At 38.5% G+C, this 22,281-nt stretch overlaps 1 protein-coding gene across 4 annotated transcripts in view; it reads left to right on the plus strand.

Annotated features, from left to right (window-relative positions):
• The window catches only part of PTPRK (protein tyrosine phosphatase receptor type K), a 421,511-nt gene that overhangs the window by 76,609 nt on the left and 322,621 nt on the right, over positions 1 to 22,281 (plus strand). For all 4 annotated transcript variants that reach the window (XM_066994303.1, XM_066994304.1, XM_066994305.1 and 1 more), the window contains exon 2: positions 11,883 to 12,005. In XM_066994303.1, the coding sequence (XP_066850404.1) occupies positions 11,883 to 12,005 (123 nt within the window). The remainder of the gene's footprint in view (positions 1 to 11,882; positions 12,006 to 22,281) is intronic.

The raw sequence follows: 22,281 nt of genomic DNA on the forward strand, positions 1-22,281 counted from the left end.
AAGTGAGTTGTTAGCATATTTTTGTGTGGCCTGTGTTCACTAGTTTTGTTGCCAAATGACTCTTTTCTAATCAAATCTACCTAAAATATTATCCTGATAGTCTGTGAAATATTTTGATAAATCTTACTTTGCTGAAGAATGAAGTTAACTACTAACAGTAAGAGTAGCATGTGAAATGAATAATCCATTTGATGTTCATTTGATTCTATACTGCACCTTTAAAGAATGACTTAGATTTGTGAGACTAAAGTGGAAGGGTAGAAGATAAAAGATAAATCTCTATTTCTGTGTGTTCTCTGCTCTCAGCTTGTTTAATATATACATATATATATATTTATAATTCGGGGTTTTATCTCTAGCTTTTCTCTGATACTTTATAGTCCATGTGTAAGCAATGTAGTGCAATGGACTACATTATACTGGCCTGTGTGATTGAATAAAGTGTGTTAAAACTAGTAAGGCTGTGCAGAGCTTCATCTTGCTATCAGAGAAATGTGAAGTATTACTGAGAGAAGTTTAAGATAAGGCAGTATTTCAAACAATATTAGGTTGGGCAAAAGGGGAGGACCTAGGGAAGTCCGGGCTGTTCAGCCTCACCTCAATCCCTGCAAAGGCGATGGAACAGCTGATCCTGGAAACCATTTCCAGGCACATGAAAGACAACAGCAAATATAATCTACCTAGATGTCAGTAAGGCTTTGACACTGTTCCATTGATCACCACGCTCTGAGCCTGCCAGTTCGTGATCCACCTCATTGTCTTATCTAACCTGCACTTCATCAGTTTGTCTATGAAGATCTCACAGAAAACAAAGTCTAGTTGGAGATCCGTAACTAGTAGTGTACCCTGGGGGTCAATACTGGGCCCAGTCCTGCTTAACATCTTCATTAATAATTTGGATGGTGGGACAGAGTGCACCTTCAGCAAGTCTGCAGATGATACAGAACTGGGGGAAGTGGCTGATACACGAGGTCATGTTGCTTTCCAGAGGGGCCTCAAAAGGAAAAATGGGTTAATAAGAAACTCATGAAGTTCAGTGAAGTCCTGCACCTTGGTAGGAGCAACTCTCAATAGCAGTATATTTTGGGGGCCAGTCAGCTGGAAAGCAACTTTGCAGAAAAGGAGTTGGAGTTCCTGGTGGACACCAGGTTGAAACATGAACCAGTAATGTGCCCTAGCCACAAAGAAGACTAACGGTATCCCGGGCTGCGGTAGGAGCAGTGTTGCCAGCAGGTTGAAGGAGGTTGATGCTTCCCCTCTATCTAGAACTGTTGAGGCCACACCTGGAGTACTGTGTCCAGTACTGGGCTCACCAGTACAAGACAGATGTGAAGGGTCCAGCAAAGGTCCACCAAGATTGTGAAGGGACTGGAACACCTCTCCTGTGAGGAAAGGCTGACAAAGCTGGGATTGCTCAGCTTAGAGAAGAGAAGGCTTGGGGGAATCTCACCACTGTCTAAAAATACTCAAGGGAAGGTACAAAGAAGATGGGACCAGGCTATTTTCAGTGGTGCTCAGTGCAAGGACAAAAGGACAAGAGGCCACGGGCACAAACTGAAACATAAGAGGCTTCCTCTGAACACAAGGTAAAAGATATATTTTTTTTTTTTCCTGTGCAGGTAAAAACTGTGCCGGCACTGGTACAGGCCGCCTACAGGGGCTGTGGAATTTCCCTCCTTGGAGATTTTCAAAAGCTATCTGAACAGGGTCCTGGGCTCCTTGCTCTGGGTGGCCCTGCTTAGCAGGGAGATGGCGTTCAGAGGTCCCTTCCAACCTTAGCCATCCTGTGATTCTGTAAATAGTGGGCCAGTCCTCCTGAGATCTTCCATTTGCTGGTCTGTATCTTAGCAAATCTTTCTTTAAATTTCAAAACTTTGTTTTATGGATATAGAAACAGAATCACAGAATGGTTGAGGTTGGAAGGGACCTCTGGAGATCATCTGGTCATGACCCCTGCCAAGCAGGGTCATGTAGAGCACGTTGCACAGGACCCACACTCATGCTGGTTTTGAATATCTCCAGAGAAGGAGACTCCACAGCCTCACTGGCAGCCTTTTCCAGTGCTTATTCAACTTCACAGAATGTCTGCATTTTCAAAATACGTTGTTCCTTTTTCTTGCCTTTCTTTCATGAGAATATTGCTGGATTGCATGAGAACACTTGAAGTGCCCCGTACTGATTAAAAATGTTTATGACCATTTTCTTGCTGTACCATGGGAAACTAGAGCATTAACTGCAAAGGGTATGTATCCTTATGATGTAAAAAGATTTGGCTTTTAGGTCAGCATTGCCTGTGTGTAAAAAGATTCTTTTGATCTCAGTATTATACCTTACTCCTCTCAATCATTTGTCTGAGTTCTTTGATTCATTGCTAGCATAATTCTTCGTGTATCTTTGTGTCATATATTGAAAGATCTTCTCTGAGAGGTTCCTGTTATCCTTTTCTCCTGTGACTCTGGATTTATACCATGCCTGAACTCTTCAGTCATCTCTCCAGCTTCTTGGACTTAGCTCCTTCAATGGCTTCAGAAATGATCTTTTTTAACAGCTTAGATCATTTTCAACATCAGTCTTTTTCATTTCCTTGTATTTAATTTGATCTTCCTTTTTGCATGACCATTTAGAGTTCTATGCACAGTCTCATCAAAGCAGAACTCCTCAATTTTATTGAAAACACTGTGCATATTTCATAAGGACTCTGAACACAAATACAGTTTTCTAGCACTGTATTAATTAGAATTATTTTCTGCCTCAATTTCTTGCTTTGTACAGTCACATCTTCACATCTTCCATGCTTTTTTTTTCTTTTTTTTTTTTTTTCTTTTTCCCTTACTTACCCCATTCTTTTCTTTTTACTTAAGAGTTTATTTTCCTGTTACTGGACTTTCTATTTGCCCATCCTTGTCAATGGCAGGAATGGGGAGTAATTCCTGTAATTGTTTCACCTAATGCTCAGCTCTTCCTAGGAAGTCCTCAGCTTTCATGTTGACCATATTCCTTATTCCATATTCTTTGTCCTTCTGTTCCTTGAGCCCCTTTTATAGTTTGTTGTATATAATTTATGCACTCTTCCCTTATTTCCTCATTCATTTGGCTTCTGCACTGGCATTGAGGTAGCTTCTGGTAGTTTATGTTGACCTCAGATCTGACTCCTTTTTGTGTTGCATGGTTACTCCTACTGCCCAGCTGGAAACTCGCGCCTTCATCCACTAGGCAAAATTTTGATACCTGTATCTACTCTCAATAAGAGATGGTTTTCAGAAGAAATTTTAATTAACCTATTTTTCCCCTGTCACCATATTTTATGGTTAAACTGTCAAAATTTTAATAGGGTGGCTGATGTAGTCGTTAGGCCTGTTTTTTTCTGGTTGAATTGCTGACATGATTAGTAGAGCTAAAAGTTAGCTGTAAACTTTTTCCTTCCGAGTCCTTGTTTCACCTTTTTGTCTTGGTGAGCAGGCTACGAAATAACCTAGCACTTTGAATCTATAGAAGATTTTGTGATTTAATGTAATGGATGTTGGGCTGTCTTCGCTCAGCACTCCTACTGAGTTTGATCGCATTCTTATCCATTAACTTTTAACAGCATATTGTGAGAACATTTAGGAGAAATGCCAGAGACTGTGATATCTACCTAAGATTTTCTATAAATAAGCATTAACAGTGCCTTTAAAAAAGGTGTTATTTTCGGAAGTAGCATTCTAAGACCACATAGCCATAAATAATCAGAGTGATTGATTTCACTTTGGAGCTCTCAATTGTCTTTGAAGTCATAGAATTTACTTGCTGGCATTTTTCTGATTCTTGGTAGAGTCACAAAAATATGATATGACTTTACCCCACCTTATCCCCCCAGTATTTGTATTCGAATGGTGTATCCCTGTCACCAGTGCAATTGGTCAGAAGTCTGCTCAGTGCGCAGGAGGAATACTAAAGCTCACAGCCTATGAGCTGAAATACAAAATATCCTTGGTGTTTTGTGGATGTTGACACTTGTGTATTAATGAAAGTCTGTTCATAGCTTTATGAAACCGTTGAATCTCTTAATAGTTTTAGGAATACCTTGTGAGCTGACATGGGAAATGTCCTGGTAGCTTCAGTTATGTAAAGTGATCTCCATGCATATGGCTATTTGCTCTTTATTGCCATGCCCGTGCCAGGTAAGGATGAAGGAAACATGGCAAACAACTTGCAACAACTGTAACTCTCCACAGCTAGCAGTTCTCGCCTCTCTGATAAAGAACAGAAAGCCTCCCCTTCCCTGAAGAACAGGAAGAAATTTAAAGGCACTTTTGTTCAGATTACATTTTGCTTCTCTTAGAAACTGAAGTACAGACAGTGTAGTAGACACTGATCTTCTTCCCCCTTCATCTCCTTCTCTTTTTCATCCTGTTCACTGATGGTAAAGCATGGAAAGTTTTCCTGCAGCCTATCAATATTGTATCTTTTAAAATCAGAGATGAAGAAACCATTTCCAGACATAGTGTAGAGGGAAAGAACATATTTTAATAGAAGCTATCTAATAAATGGCATGGCCAGGTAGGCTACATCTCACTGGGAATCTTCATTCTCTCCCAAAATCTGCGTTAGGATTAATAGTGGCATCTTTTCCTGATGGTTGTAGGAAAGGATGTCTGTCTGCATTCTTTGTAATTTATACCTAGTATTTCTCAAATTCCTTTTCCTTTCTAAATCTAATCTTTTCCTTTCTATAATAAGCTACTGCATGCTATTAATAAGGAATATGGAAGATGGACACAAAATGAAAAATGTATGTATAGATGGGACTTGGTTATGACCTTATTTTATTTTTTGCTTTTATAAGTTGTGGTACTGCTTTATGACTGTTGGGGGTGTGGTTGATTTTTAATGTCAAAGTGATTTATATCATGTAGTGATTTAGGAGTGGTCTTGTGAACTTACTATTCTGAAATATTTACAGGTCTATTTTAGATTATCTTGACTGTTCTAACACCAACACAAGTCTTACATTGAAAATCAAATAAAACTCCTTTAAGAATAATCAGACATGTTTCCTTTTAAGCTATTATTGTTTATATTCCACTGGTGTTTCCGGATGAGACAGAGATTTCCACGTTCAAGTTAATAAGTTAAGAGGATGATTAAAACATACTGATAATGGGAACAAAGCTAAAAAATTTTAAAAGGTGTTTGCAGGTAATTGAGTTTACTTGACTTTTATTGCTCTTAACTATAATCAGTCATGCTTTGTGTAATGAATTCCAGTACTACAAAATAAGATATCATTGCAAAGAAGATAAATATTGTTAGTGCTTGGTATTGCTTCTCTCTGTAATGAAGGAGAACCTGTCATTTTCTTTAAGTGCCACAGTTTTCATGGTATTTTTTTAAAAATTAAATAGTATTTCTGACCTTCTGTATTTTTAGATGCCATAGGTTAATTAAGGTTATTTCAGTTGTATTTCAGTAGGCAATACTGAACATAAGCATTTAAACATAAGTCATTAAAATTTATTCTCACGCTGCATTAACAGCAATTCATAGTATATTCTTTAATATATGAATGCTCTTCTCTCAGTGTGTTTTAGAATGATTGTAACAGAAATAATGTAGGGCCTTGAAAAGATGAAAACATTCTGTGATTTGAGGCATACTGTGACAGAAACAGGTAAATTAATGTGGTGGGTAGGTGATTTTAAATGCAGTACCTGTTCCTGGATATATGACTGACAAGAGACCTGATACAGTGCCTCTGTCCTCTTCAAGCTTCAAATTCACCAATCAGCGTGAGCAGAAAAATTAAATTTTCACAGGACTTTTATCTGACATTCCAGATAAACATAATTTTGTACTGGCTTCTTACCATGGAGCTATCTACTTTGATAGATTTAGAGGTAGTCATTATGCTTTTGCAGCAGGTGGTGGAAAAAAATAAAAGCATGATATTGAATAAAAGGAGCAGTTTGTTCCAACAAGTCATTTGAACTGGATGAGAAAAGAGTATTTCATTCCTGGTATGACACCTTCATACATACGAGTCCCAAAGAAACCATTGGTAACAGATCCCTGTATAAAGCAAAACTTATGATGAAGAAAGTTTGTTGTGTGAGTGTAGTATAACTGTTCTTTTATACTAGATTTTTTTTTCCCCACTCATCTTAGTCATCTGCTTGGTTTTGGTGGGTGAATTTCTGGCTTTATAACCAACTCTTTAAAACTGAGGAACATGACATTCAATATGTTACTAGTATATTTTGCATAACACCAGGGGTAGTGAGATACAATAATAGATCTCAAAAATAATCTCTCAGTATGTGTTCTTTCAGCTGTCCTTCTATACATGTCATTCCATGGCAGAAAAATGCCTTTGTAATGCTGATAGGTTATAGAAATCAGTAGTGAAGAACACCTGTAAAATCAATTAGTTTAAGAAACAATCAGATCAGGTACTCCAATGTCCTTTCTGTCTAGCCTGGTGCCAAAACCATAATATACAGTTGTCTTTCATTGCTTCATTACTAATTTCTGAAATTTAGTGCCAGGTTGGGTGAGAATGTATTTGGGACTTTGAGTAGTTAGATACGGTTACTATAGGAGACTTCAAAATTAGTACCTTGTTTATGTTGTTACATATTCTTTGTCAGATTAGAAAAGTCTAGCCATACCCTTCCCCTACTCCTTGGATATTAAAGGTCTTTTTTTTTTTAAGATGGCATAAGGAGTGGCTGGTAAACGTGTATTATTCTTCATCAGCTACTTTTATCATTTGGTATTACCTGAATGTTTTGGATAGTTTTGTGCATTGCTTTTCCGAGTATATTTTAAAGGGCACTGGAGTTGTTAATGTCTAATTAAATATGAAAACTGGCATACAGAATTTTTAGATGGTATGGGGGAGTAGTTTTGTTCATCTAGAAGTCATTAGATCTCCAGTATAGTATTTCTATAATGCCATTCCTAATAACTTTTATAGATATGTTAAATTTCATGAAATTTTGGTGTGCAGAACACTTAAAACTGACTGCTTCTCTTCTAAATAGTTGAAGTGATGTGGTCTCTAGGAACTGTAGTGATGATATTTGAATTTTTAGATAAAAAATAATTCGTTCAAAATCTGAATCAGTTTTCTGACCTGAGCTATTGAGCTGGAAGGTCACAGGAAAGTTGTACTGGGTATCTATTTATTAGTGGGTGTTACAGGCACATGCTTGTCTTAGTCTGTAGCATATTCTTCTTCCTTTTTTTTTTTTTTTTTTAATCCTCGTAGGGGAAAAAATGACTCAGTCCATCTTTTCTGGGTTTATAAAAAAAAATGTAGGAGATATCAAAATCAGAGCAGTGCCAGTACTGATTACTGCTAAATAAATATCACAGTAATATTAAAAAACAAACAAAGTAATTTGTTTTTGAATTCAAGTGTCTTTAAATGCCTTTTTATAGGTGATGTGTAAACCTGACTAATATGATCTTTTTTAAATTTAGGTTAATCTTAAGGATTTTGAGATTAAATTTGGGTTAATCTTAATGACATTATTTCGTGGAACTTTAATTTCTTTTTCCAGAGTTTGGTGTGGGATATTAATATTTTTCTTTTTATAATGAACATTAAAGATTCTTTATCTTTTATAAATGAAAACGGGCACATAGTCAGGAAATTTTTATGAGGCCAGCATGATTTATCACTCCTATTTGAAGGATATTGAAAAGGAAAGTGTGAGAATTCTAGGTGTGCTTAACCTGAAGTTAATAACATAGTGAAACTTATGGGAAAAGATAATGGAAACAGTGAATTGTTGATTTGCTTGGCTTCAGTGGAATATGAATGTTTCCCAGATACTTCTTCAAAAACCCAACAAATTGAGTTGACCTAAAATGCATTCAGCAGTTTGACAAAAATAACCGTCCAGATTTAAAATTCCTTCTGTTTTCTTACCTTACATTTCCAGCAGTGCTGTCGACAGACTATGTGTTTCTGCTGGACTGCCTCGTTTTCTTCTAGCTGTCAAGCCTTGGCCTCAGCTCCTCTGAAGCCAGGGCTGGGCTGCCTCCTCGGCAGAGCCCTGTCTGGCCCTTCTGGACCATGGCCACAGGTGATGGCAGCATCATTTGAAGGGAGGATGCTGGCTGCCTTGTGTGCCCATCTCCAAGCCCACATCGGGCTGTTGAGGTTGGACAAGTCTGGTCTAATGCTTTGATCCCAATGCTGCCTTTTCCTCGTGGATGGTATTAGAAATGTAAGGTAAATCTGGATTTAGGTACTGCAAGCTCCAAGAGCATTTGAATGTCAGTGCTGTGTGCTTCCTGCTGAGATATTGAGCAGAGGTGCACAAATCAATGTTTGTGGCGTGCCATGTGTGCTGATAGATATGCACGAATCCCATTAGCAGGGTAGTATTGAAGATAAATTGTAGGTTATACATCAGCCGTAGTGAAAGGAAGGTGGTGGTGATACGTAACTGGGCAGTGGTTGGTAGTGGAGTACCTTTTTATTGAGTTTTGGGGAAAGTTGCAATTGTCAGAGCTGGAGATTTCTAACTTGTCATTTGTAGAAGATAGCAGACTCTTTGCAAAATGTTAGGAGATAGCAATATGTATTTGATTTCAGCTGCTGAACCTCACTGGAAAATACTAAGCATTCATCTAGTCTATCTTCTTTCTTCTGCTAACAATGCTGTATGTTATTGTGAATAGCAGCCCAGGAAGTGAATTAGGGTGCTAAGAAATCCTGAACTATGGAGTATTTCTGTCAGATGTGGTTTTAGATTTGGGTGATTAAATATTGATTTAAAAAGTATATGGTTTTGAATAAATGACTGGGAACAAAATACATTACTGCAGGCTTCATCCATCCATCACCTCTTCTCCTTGTAGTTTTCCTTGCAGCTCGTTCCATGGGGTTTATCGCCAAGTACCCAGAGTTACAGAAATAGCGTGCAGGCGATTGACAGTTAAGACAGAGAAGAGGAGATCCAAATTTGCACATGCTTTAAATCATAGGGAGTAACCTGCAGGGGTTTAAAACGCCTCATCGTGTTATACTGAATAAATAGCTACAGCACTGACTTTTACTTCACTTGCCTGGAAATGTCAAGTTTTGTTGGTAAGAGGAGGAGGTGTACCCCATGAGGAGAAGCCATTGGTTTTAGTAGCTATACAGGGTGGATTTTGTAGCGGGTCAATAATCCATCTTGATAAACTTTGTTGGTGTGTACACAATAAAAGGATGCTGGCTTGTTTTGTTGATGCAGCGGTGGTGTGCTACACATGAGGAGCTTTGGATTGCCTGCTGTGTGTTAACAGGCTCGTTGTTATTACTAATCAGAACCTGATAACTAAAATTAATAGTGGGCACAAAGACGAGCAATTAAGAACATTCATCTTCCAAATGAGTCTGCAAGATTCATTGGTAGTTTAAATTTATATACTGAGGGCACTTAAACCATTAAAAAGGGTAATGGGTGCCCTGCAGGCATGTGCTTCAAAGCCATATGTCATTTTGGTGCTGGGACAGCAGACAGTGATAACTTCCCTTTAAGGGAAACTGCTATTCATTTATCAATTAAATGTCGAAGGAAATGTACATTTTTGCTGTAGAGTGATCATAGCAGTGTATTGTAAGTTAAATCAAAGAACAAGATTTATGTTCTCAGCCTTTCTGGCTTTATAATGATAGATGTTAATTAGAAAAGTCTCTTGGTGGTAGTAGGGCATTGGAGTTGGAATTTTTGAAGGCATAAATGTTCCTTTGATGCATAACTATTTCTCCTTTTGCACTCAACAGTCTGACAACGACACTGATGTAGTAATCAGCTCAGTACAGAGTATGGAATATTGGTTCCGTTTTTGTTGTTGTTGTGCTTATGTTCTTGCAGTGTAACATTTGAGAAGGTTTTATTGAAGTGGAACTGAATATGAAGCTGTAATGTTTTACGGCACAGGGCTTTAGCAAGAATTTTTCTAAAACGTAGAGGTTTCTTTTCCCTCCTGGCGTCCTTAACTGGCCAACACACTGGTTAACAAGCAGTCCAAGGGATGTCCTGGGATGACTGTCTGACAGTGTTTTCAGAGAAATAGAATTTGCTAAAACTTAGGCTGTTTTGTCATTAATTCAAAGTGACAAGGTTTGAATGAATTTCACAACTGTGGGAATCGAGTTCTCTCTCACTGAAGATGCAACATAATCTCAGTTTGGGACACAGTCTAGATTTGCTGATACAACTGAATAAGAAGGACATGCTCAAATATGAACGCTTTGGTTTTGTAAACTCTTTGCCTCTTACGTGAAAGCTAAATACTCCATTGTGAGCAGGTAAAAATATTTTACTCTCAATCTGATGAAACACGTGCTCCGTCCTCCTTTCCTTATTCTCTGGCCAGTCCTCATTCCAGGCCATCTGTGTGTGTTCAGTAGGCAGGAATGACAGTAGTTCTTCGTTGTTGTCATCCTCCCTCTTTCCCACCTCCATCACATTTTCTTCTGGGGTGTAGCGTGGGCTGCTGAGAGCACTCACCAGACATGGTGTGGGGGTGACTCATCTTAGGGTGAAACTCGTATTTACCATAATGGTCTTTGTTCTTGGAACCTGCAATGTTTGTCCCATATTTAGTGTTTAAAAGTCAGATGGACAGTGGAGTAAAAACAAATGCTCCTGTTATTCTTCTGGTGTGTCCTCTGGCTTATTCTTTTAAAGGAGCATTTTTAGTTGGAACAGCTGTTATTTGGATTGATATGCCCAACCTACTGAGGACAGGGAGGAAAGGATACAAGAAATGTCTCCCCCGATTTCCAAGAGATGTTTATCTCTTGAGTTCTTATATAACTTATTTTCTGAATTTAAAAATACTGCCTAAATAAAGATGAATGCTATGTATTTTCTCTTTCACTGTTTCAGTTTCTCCAGCTATTTTTGAGCAGAAGGAGCAAATTCAAGCGCTGCTTACCATGAATGGAGATAAAATGCTTCAAAGTTGTGCGCATGACATCTGTATTTTCTTGTGTTTATGCTCTACTTTTCTTTGACTGGGCTCTTTTGATTCTTTTGTTTCTTCTGTCTCAAACCTTGACCTCCTCTTCTGATCATCATGTTTTCTTCTCTCTCTTTACCACCCTACTTAATGGCCTTCACTGGAAAATGTAGCTTAAAAAAAACAAAAACAAACAAAACCAACTGTTTATGAAATGAAACAGGGCAGACACATTATTGTGTTATATGTTTTTTTTCCCCGTTCCATCTTTTATGTTCTTTTCCTTCTTCTTTCTGCCTGTCACTTCTCCTCATAACTTTTGTTGTAAGTTTTTCATATCTGTTGTTTATGTAACCCTGAAAAAGCACCTTTAATTTTCATTCTGTTATACTAGATTGATTTAATTAAGCAAGATTATCAAATTCATTCTGCAGTAATTATTTCATTTCTAAGTAGCTGTACTTACACTGCCTGACTGCTTTTGTTTTGGGCACAGTATTTATCCTCGTACTTGTGTCTAGACTTGGTATGCTTTCAGTGCATCAGGGTTGTTGATTTTCACTATTAGTTTCCTAGCCTCGTCTATTGCTTTCTGTTTTCCCCGTGGTCTAGGCAATCTGTTGCTCTCTGTTCTGCAGATGTTGGGCCAGATTTCACCTGGGATCAGGGACTCAGCCTGTGATTTCCTGCTCTGACAGAAGGCACTCTTGAGGGAAACTGGCTGCAGGAAGCAGAGATGTAAAAAGAGAGGAACAGTGATGGATGAGCTGCTTGCAGACTTGAGCTTTGCGCAGGGAAGCTTGTGAGCTGTGCCATGGGCTGTGTGGGCTCCGTAGTTGTGCTGTGCACAGGTCAAACACCTCAGCATGGACCTTGAAAGATCTCTGCTTTCAAATAACCGTAGAATTGTAACTAATAACATGTTTCTTCCCTAGGGGGATGTACGTTTGATGATGGTCCTGGGCCCTGTGATTACCATCAAGACTTGTATGATGACTTTGACTGGGTACACGTCAGCGCTCAAGAGCCTCACTATTTGCCACCTGAGATGCCTCAAGGTGAGAAACCCCAGGGATACTGAAGGAATAAGCTTCTCTATTAAAAAGTTCAGAACCTCATTGAATATGGCCTCAGGGCTGTGCTCTGTGATTTCCAATTTAAACTTTGTAATGGTGGTAATAAGAAGAAATAAAACTAATAATTATAACAGTAAATCTTGTTAATTGAGAGACCTTCTTAGATGAAATCCCCCTTCTAAAGTGGGGTTGAGGGGGGACATAAGGAAGGGGGAAAGGAAGTGTTAACTTTTTTATTCTGTGTGGAGTTCCTGTTGACTTGTGGTGAAATTCTGTCTTAAATGACAGCTAATGTATTGATTGAATTATTCAGGCATGCATTAGAATAAAGGATACATGCAAAAATCCATACTATCGTTGTGGCCCCCTCCCCCACCCAAACTGCTCATCATCTGAAGGTAATCAGAAAAGCTTTGATTTATGGAAATATTGCTGTTGTTAATTAGTATTTAGGACAGGTAATGAATAACTGAAGAGGTACAGCCTACATGACCTTGCGTGCTCACCTTTGATGAACAGCTTAATCGGTGCTTCCCAGACAGCATGATATGCTGAGAAAATGAAAGCATTTGAAATTCAGCTACATTTTCCAATTAATAGTACATTAAGTAATTAATCATGCAGAGGAGGAAAAAAGGTCATGGCTATTTTATTTGTATCTAAAAGGTTTTGTGAAGTGAGATATGTGTGGAGGAGGGGTGGGAAATGTTGCCACACAGAAGTAACCTAACCTCTTCACCATTTCTTCACTGCCTTTTATGTATTGTTTTGGATTATTAATGGCTGTTAGTGTATGTAATTTTGCTTTTTAACTGCTAAATAGCTGGGTTCCCCCTGCTTTGGAGTCACTGACATGAGCGGCTGTTACCATGCCCCGTGTCTTACAAAATAGGTTAATGTATTAAGCAAGCTCCACGCTTTATTTAATGGACTGCTTGGTGCTTCAGGTTGGTGTACGGAAGAGTAAATTTAAGCCCTGAAGCATCAGCCTTCATGATGCTGATGGTCTTGTATTAACAAATTCAAAATAATATCTCCCTTAGGAAGGCAAAAGTTAGTCACTTTTCAGTTTACATTTTTCAGAGTTAGGTGCTCTGTTAAAATGCTGTGGGTATTTTAATTGCTGTGGAAGCACCATTTTGTAAAAAACAAACAAACAAACAAAGAAAACACAATCTGGTATTCACAGACTTCAGGTACATCTTGTATAGGAAGAACACCAATTTGAGGAATTTTATTTTGATTGAATCTAAATGACAAGGTAACAACTTCTTGCATCTCTAAAACAACATACCTGTCATCCGTAGACAGTCTTCAGAAGGAAATGACATGGTGCTCTCTGAATTTGGCAACTGATTTCTGTTCAGTTCTGCTACAGACCCATTTCCTATGCTTCCTATCCTTCTGGAGGAAGTGTTTTTTTTTTTGTTTTTTTTTTTTTTTTAAAGCATCTCTGTGAAATTGTGGCTGCTTAATAAAAACTGCCAGAATAATGTTTTGGAGATGATCTAAAACAAATACAAAAGTGGCTCTCTGATTTTTGCTTTTTCTTTTGGTTAGAATTCCAGACTACAAGTGAGCAAATAGTCTCATCTGATGAGATACCATTAAGAAGTTCACCACCTTCAGACTGCAAATCTGTGCTGTATCCCTCATTTGTGTTTGAAATAGTACAATATTCAATTTTAAATTAAGTCTAAGAATGTCACAGTTCTGAGATGAGCGTTGAATTCCTTTGGTGGGTTTGCAGGAAGTAGAGCAGCAGGAGGGTTTAAGCAAAAGCAGAAGGGAAATAACTGTATGTAATAACCTGCCATGCATTTTTTTTTTTGCCACCTTGCCTGATTACTGTTGAAACTTGAGGATAGAAAGCACTACTCAAGAAGAAGTTATCCAAGTAGAATAAGATGTGGTAATGAAGGTACAGGTAAAATTAAACTACTGCCTGAATTTTATTTTTTTCCTAAACTTCTAATAGAAGCTAGGGATCTCCTAGGGATCAGAGTTAGCCCACTTTTTCCTGTGCAGTGTGAGAATGAGAGAAGAGACAGGTTTCCCAGAGCAGTGCAGAAACTGAAGTCCTAGGGTCGAGTCTCTTGTCTCCCCATCTTTTCTCCTCAAGCTATATAATCATTTAGATGGTCACGAAGCCTCTTAATTCTTGTGTTGAAGTCCTCTCTGTGGACATCCTTTGCAGTGTTTGCAGTCTTCATCTCTTTTATCCCTTGGGAATCCAATCCAATGTCCTAGCCTTGCCCTTAGCTGGAGAAATATGTATTCCAGTACAGCTTTATCTCTGCAGGAGCACTGTTTTAACAGTTTGTAAAAAGGTAATGCCCTTATGCTGACTGTGCAGCTTTCAAGGCTCTACTTTACCAGATTCACCCAGAATCATTGTAGTCATAGAATATTATGCTCAATTTTCAAATGTCAATTTTTAGTCTTTAGTACATTCAGAAAGTCTTAAGGGGACTGGGGGGGCGGTGGGAGGGAAAGACAGGTTAAAATAGAAAAAGGGAGAAATGTGGGTATTGAGTTCATGTTTTTCTTTTGATTCAAGGAAGTGTTTTAATTCAGTGTTTTGCTTTGGAGAAGGATAAATCATAGGAAATTTCAGACCTAATGGCACATGTTATGGAGCGCTGTGAAAATGTCAAAGCTTCTCATAATGGAAAGCATTTTGCAGGTGTAGTAATAGTAATCATTACTGGTAAGACAAGTGTAATTACTTCTGAGTAATTAAAGCAACTTCAGATTTTTTTTTGTACTGACCTACATTGTATTTCACAAATTATGAGCGAAGGCAAAAGCCACTTAACTCCTATTATGGGAAAAATAAGTGCACATGATGATTAATTTAGAAATAAAATGAATAGTTTAGGCAGGTGGTTGCGTATAGCTTTAAATACCATCTTGTAAATGGTTAGAAGTGCAGCTTACATGACAAAACCTTTTGGATTACCTATTAAAAGCTTGGAAAACATCTGTTGTCCAAGATCATATAAAAGTGACTGTGCTAGATCAAGCTGATGATCCGCTGTTTTTGAGAGTGGCCATTAGACATTGCCTGGGGAAGGGTTGTAGAAGAGTGAGTGTGTGCTAATAATTCTCTAGCATACTCTCCCAGTTTCCAGCTGCTCAGTATTTAGGAATTTCCTCAACCAGACACAGTTCTTATTTTTAATGTTCTCAGTGAATTCATGTTTTTCCTTGTCAGCTTTGTTTGACTCTTTGTGAGTTCCTGTACAACTTACAGTGGGCTCCAGTAACAGTGCCAACACTAGCTACAAATTATGGGAAGAAGCATCTCTTCTTACTAATTGTTCTACGTGCTATTTCTATTTGATGTGTGCTGATAGCTTGTACTGCAACAGGAAGTGAGCAAATATGTTTCCTACTCACCTTCTCCATGCCATTCCATTTTTTTTGGATACTTTTATAATATGCATGCACCTTTAAAACATGCACCCTTCTCCCAACATCATAATTTCTAGGTTCAGTGGCCTGTCTATCTAGTTCCTTGTGTAGAAATAGTTCCACAACTCAAAATCTGCATTTTGTATGAGACAAGGTTATATTTTTGTGTGAGGCAAGTATTACATTTTTGTAAACACAGTGATGAAAACGTAATCAAAGTATTTACCTAATGGTCTTTGTAATTCTGAAGAGACATCTTCTGTATGTTGAAGCAAGCCCTTTAGAGCATGCATATGCTTTCAGATGTATGTATTTTATACATTGTACAGTACAAGATAGAAATTAGAGATTGCTGTTAAGATGAAATCCAATGTTGATGTGTTTTTTTTGCAGTTGTATTAGGGAAGTATTTATTATGTGTGGATAAATTCATTTTGTAGGCGACAACATAAATAATAGTGTTTTCTTATGTCACTGGGGATTTGTGAAGGGGTGGTTTTATCCATGTTAATATATTTACTGATGGTTTTACCCTTAGATAGAGAAGGTAGGGTATTTACCCTGTTTGCTTTGCCTGTTAAAAGCAGAGTAACTCTGAGGCTATGCAGGGTCAGGGCATTAGAGTCTGTAATGGCCTGCATGATGGGGAGCCACTTAATGAAGGGCTTTTTTAATGTGAGGGCTATTACCCTCCTGGATACAAATGCAATTTGAAGAATGTCTAAATTATAGTGGACAATAACGACGTGCTGAGATGGACATCTTATTTCCAATCTTTCAGATGGATAATGTTCCCGGATTGGATATGTGGCAATTTTGTGAGTTAGTCTTCTAGAAATCCAGGGAAAATAAATTAGGCATAGTGGGGGAAGTCCTTAGTTGCACTTACTGTTCAGCATGACTAAAGGAGAACAAATTAAATCTCTACAGATATGCCTTAGTATTAGATTGTTTCACAAATGCAGTTTATTTCTTTACTGCGAAGAATATTGCAGGGATTAATTTTGACTTTGCAGAAATCACTTATGACCTTGCATGTTGGCCCATTTTTAAGAATAAAACTAAACTCACTGCTCTTTGTAAATAAATAAGTATTGAGCCTAACAGCTTTGAACGGTAAAAAATTGAAGATTCGGGTTTAGGCTGAAGTTTTGGGCTCCCTAGTGGAAGACTGCATGGTTAACTCAGAATGGAGAACATACACTATGAAGGGCGAAGCAAATGGGAAGAAGTGTGTTGACAAGTAATCTTAGGCCACGCTTTCGTGGTAATTGCTTTTATATGGGTTTTAGGCAGAACATCTGTGGCTGCTCATTTCCGTATCCTGTCATTCCCAGAAGCATTCTCATGTTGCTGCCTGCTCCCAGTTACTCTGACATGCGTGTGATCGTGCAGCAAATTGGGTCAGGAACTGGTGTGGATTAAAAATAATACCTCAGGAAAAAAAAAAAAAAGAATTATTTGGAACAGGTCAGTTCGTTGATCCAGTTCATTGTGTGGCTGTGAAAAGAGTTGTGGGTGGGTACAGGGGTTGGGTAAACCTCTGGGGCGTCTGAAAGAAATTTAAGAATTACACGCTTAAATTTGCATGTGACTTTAATTTTCCTGTACGATTAGAGTTGAGATATTTGTTGTGATCTGGAAGGTCAGCTGTGCGCCATTTAAGTTCTGCCTTTTACAGAAATGAAATAGCTTTTGTGTCACCTGCATGACCCAAAATGAATTTCTGTACAGGACCAGCATGTTCATGAAGTGTATAAATGAGAGAGGGGAGCTAGAAGGTCATGAAATTTGTGTTTTAGTATAGATTTTTGTATGAACATGGCTCAGGAAGGAAAGCTGTAATGTGTAGGTCGTATAGATGAGACTTTTGGCCTTTTACTTCACTTAAAACTGATTTTTCTCCTGTAGAAGTGAAACCACCAACCCATGAATAAATTTAAATTGTATGGGTATGTATGGTTGCCATAAGACAAATGTTAATGGGGTAGCAGTGCCTGGTGAAAGCCATGTGTTTCTTGAGGCTTTCGAAAGAAAAGAGCTCTGCAAATAGGTGGAGAACACTGAGCCAATCATGGTTTCCTGAGCTCTTCCATGGAGACACCAGCTAGCTTGCTATATTGCACTACAGAAGAGTGAAGTTCAAACAGAATGCTTTTGGTGTCTTGTTGTTTTAATAGACAGACTAACAAAGTTTACCAGTCCACTGAGCAGTTGACTACTAACTTCCTAAGGTTCTGCAGCTGTATGGATTGCACTGCTAGTATAAAGGTAATAGATCAGAGAAACTGTGCACAAGGGAATTTATTTACTGTTCCATGGATTGGCAAATGCAGTTCAGGAAGGTGGTGATTTTAAAGTTTGACCATTGAAAGCTTATCTGGATCATTACATATGAAATAAACTGTAAAAGCTTGGATCTGTGTTTGGAGCTGCTAAGAATTTCTGTTTCTATTCTCCTTTTAAATTGCTGTTTCTATTCTCCTTTTAAATTGCTTTATGTGATGGGGTAGATATGCTTAATTTAAACTGTCTGACAGATTTTTTTTTTTTGTCTTCTTTCATACTGCAGTCTTCATACACTCCTTGGCACCAAATGTTAACTGGTATTTGTATGCTGTTTAACTAGTCAATATACTAAAGAGCCTAAATAATTTGTTATACTTCTGTTATCAGAAAGAGCATATTTTAGTGCTTTTCTTACTCAGTAACCTTTATGGTTGGTTTCTTGTCTGTATTATTTGTAAGTAGCATCTTTAACAGAAAGAAGCCTACCTTGTTAGTGCAGTGCAATTAATGTCTACCAAAAGAACACCTGTAAACATCCTGATCCTATTTGGCTTGCTATGTACAGTGCATTAATCAATCTATTGACCAATTCCAAGGGTTCCTTGTTGTTCTCAAGCACGCTTAACTTGGTATAAAGTGGAGAGAGGAGGGGCACAGGGAAGGCTTTACAGTTGATGCAGTGCTTTTGTACATTTAGATAAGCTGTTTTTTTTTATCAGGAACTTTAGACACAGGATGAGTAAAAGTAAGGCTTTTGTAGTAATAGAAATGACTCATAAGTAACACGTGTGTGCTGTTTTTCCATTCATTGACACAGATGGATTTATTCTGTTTCCTTTAGATAGTGAAAGAACATTTAAAAAAGATTATTTTGTGCAAATACAGCAAGTATGCTTTACCTCCAAGGCCAGCTGCTATATGTAGAGTAACACTTGGTTCGATTTTTTTCCCTTTAAAGTTAAAATATTATTTTGTTCAACCATAATGCTTCCATGAAATATCAATTTCCAAAAAAACTAAGTTGTTATTGAATAACTTATCTTTTTACTTGCTTATCTGCCTCAAATGAGTGTATTTTACAGGTCTCGGTTACATTTGAGAACCTGTCAGTTTGTTACTTTGAGCATAGGGTAACCAACAGAAGCTGTATAAAATGCTGCCTTCCAAAAAACTGTTCTTTCTCCTTTCTTCCTTTTTGTCCTAGTAGAGTATTTGAAGTGTGTTAGTTTTTCTGAATCTGGGGTAACAAATTAAAGCAAGGTGAAAAATATGTTTGCTTCAGACCTCAAAAGAAGTAGGTTAATCTTGGGCAAATCTACCTCTGCCATGCTGGTGCCCAAAGTTACAAACATTACCATGTGCTGGTGTTACCACAGCAGTCATCAGTGTTCTTGCCCATGAGGCAGCCTTCTACAGTGTGGTGCAGCTCTCTGTTTCACATATCAGCATCACATGAAGTTCAAATCATACTGCCCATCACTGTGACCACTTCTGGGCAGCTCTTACCACTGCGATGCAGAAGCCCAGGCTGAAAGTGGATAAGTTTCATTGGTGCTTATGCATTCAGCTGCTGCATGGGGGAGCTGTGTATGTCAGTAAGTGGCATTACCTGAAGTTGCTATCTTGATAGCGTTGTGAGGGGTGGGCAAAAAGCAAAATGGTACAGTGCTAGCCTTTTAGCGTTGAGGGAAAAAGAGTTTGAATAGCATGTTGTCAGCTTGGAAGGTGTTGCAGATTGAGGCATTTAGCGTTCAGCGTTCAGGCTGGAAGCCTGAAGCGTGGCTGAGGAATAGCACTTGTTTGGTTTCTCCCTGCTTCCCTGAATGGAGAGGAGCAAGACAGCCCAGCTTTTGCGTACTGTCTGCCTACTGCTGTTGTGCCCTTTTCCTACCATTGTTTTCTCTCTGAGCCTGCCTTTTTTTTTTTTTTTTTTTTAAAATTCCTTCTGAAGGTAACAGTTGTTTACCTCGCCTTTGGATTTTTGGCTATTTTGGAGTGTAGTGGAGGGCCAGGCCTGAGCTAAGATAGTGTTGCTTCTCATGCGGTTTCATTTGGCTCAGGGCATGGGCACAGCTCACTTGCTCCTGCCCACAAAGCGTGGCATGGTATAAGCATATCTAGTGATTTATGTCCCTTCTGTTTGTCACTGCTTGGCTGGACTCTTCCACAGAAATGATGAAGCCAAGTAGTGTACATGTACTTATTCTGTGTTTACATGGCTTCTCCTATCTGGTGTAGGTCTGGGTGGCTTCCTTTCTTCCCTTCCTACTGCAGCCACAGGTTTCTGGCTGCTCTGTTCTTTAGCTTTGACATTTCTGTAGGTTGACCTGACTGGAAACCTTATTCCTTGCTTTTCCCTCCCACTCACCTTTGTATCATTTTTTAGTAGTCCAATGAATGCCAGACTGAAACAGCAATGTAACTACAGGATGGCCTGCAGGAGATATAGAAGAAACCAGATTAGCAGTAGGGAAAAGAAATAATGTCCCTGGTTAGAACAGGGAAAATAAAAAATAGATCCCACACCCTGTTGGGGGAAGCAGTGAAGGAGTAAGATGATGGCGTATGAAAAAGAAGTGTTAAGACAAGATGGAGGTGGGTAGTGGGGGGACTGTAATAGAATGGGTAATTTACAGTGGTTGGTGATGCAGATTACTGCTCAGCAATAATTTCCAGAAACATCATAGATGGGCAGAGGTCAAGGTGTTGTAGTAACCCTTTGTGGATGGGTACCTCGTGATTCGAGTGACTATCTCCCTGTCCCTGTGCTAACTTTTCACTTGTGTCACGTCAGACATGATGCCTCTTGGAAGTGTAAGCAAAGCTGTGAACTACTTTGAATTCATGGCAGAGTAAAAGCATTCACAATCCCACTTCTAGTACAGGGCCTGTTGTGCCACTGGAAATACCTAAATTACCTCTGTACCATACAATGGTAACACCAACAGTAAAAGAGGTAGTCTATAAAAACAAGTAAAAAAAAAACCACACAACGTTAAGTGAGATGAGGTGAATTTCAGGAAGCTGCATAATAGCCATAAAACAAAGCAAAGCAATACTCTCTCCTCCACATTTTTTCCATGTGCAGTATCTGAAATTATCCTGTCTGCTTAAATATTGATTTCTGAGCTCTAATCCTTTTGCTGCTCAGTATGTAATTTATGTTCCCTTCTTGTGCTTTTGCTGCAAGTCCACGCTGATGCAGCAATCATTGATGTTTGCTAATGGTAAGTAAAGCTGCAGTAATAATAAAACTATATTATTTTACAGAACAGACTTAGAATGAACTGAGATTTAAACTTTTACTTAAGTCATGGTGAGCTAATGAACAGCTATGTCAAGGAAACAATGAGATTTTTAATTAAGGCATTTTTGTCATGACTTGTACAGATACATGTTCAAATTGTTGTTATCAATCTTGTTATGTTGAGTAAGGCTTGTTTCTTTTTTAAGGGGAGAGAGGATGGGGTATCCTGGCTGGGATTATTTTGTTCCCTTTCCCAGCTTTCTATACAGATACATTGAAAAAAGTAAATCCTTTGTATTGAGGGTCACACTAACTTCATTTGCAAGTATATAGGTTGTGAAGAGGCAGTTACTTAGGTAATTAGATTTCTTAGAGACGGAGCAGGTTTATAGGTTTATGCTGGATATGGGAACAGATGCAGTTGTGTTGTTTTGCTTTGTAAGTGAAGTTTGTGTTTATTTCAGAATCTTGCATGGGTGATACTGCTGACTCAGATACAGCAACATCCAAAGTTCTCCTCCTTTCTTCCAATCTCTTCATGAACTTGAAAGTGTAATCCCCTTTAATTTTTTTTTTTGAGATTATATAACATCATTCAGAAATTAAATCCACAAAGAATGTGAACCACTAGAAAAAAATACTTTAAAAATGCAGAGCAGTTTTTCATTCCAAAATGTGTTGCTTCTGTCCAAAGGTAGGTGGATTTTAATCAGATTTTAACTGTAGTTAAAATTAGCAAGCAAGAAAACTTGAGCTAAATCATGCGTTTTAACTTTGATTTGCATTTTACATCGTTAGCGTCTATTTTGGAAAAAGGGAAAAAAAGGCAATATTTTTTGCCCTGTACCCTCCCTCTTAAAGGCCTCCGTCTCCTTCAAGAAGCCATTCTTCAGAGCTGTCAGTGGTGTCACAGGCTCAGATGGCCTAGGTATCAGAAGTTACTTGGTCCTCTGGTGAGAGGAGGTATGAATGGGAGTATGTGTAATAGATAAGTCTAGCTAGCACTTGGATCTGTCCAAAGGTATTTTACAGGGCAACCCTCACAGGAACGAATATGTGCCTCTTCCCATGCCCTCTTTTCAGTCTGTGTACTTACAGTGTCAGTTTCGTTTACTCCCACTTCCATACAAGAGCTTGAGCCCTTTTTGGTGTTGACATGGCAAGCATTCTGCTTTCTTCTGGGTCTGTTTCTGAAGCAAGCCATCTTCTGAGGAGAAGCCTGGGTCTGGGTGTTGATAGCTTTCTCTGGTTACGTAGGCAGTGGCCACATTGCCTCAACTTTGCTGCTCTCCAAATGGAGATTCT

This window comes from Anser cygnoides, chromosome 3 (assembly GCF_040182565.1).
Source record: "Anser cygnoides isolate HZ-2024a breed goose chromosome 3, Taihu_goose_T2T_genome, whole genome shotgun sequence".
Classification (NCBI taxonomy): domain Eukaryota; kingdom Metazoa; phylum Chordata; class Aves; order Anseriformes; family Anatidae; genus Anser; species Anser cygnoides.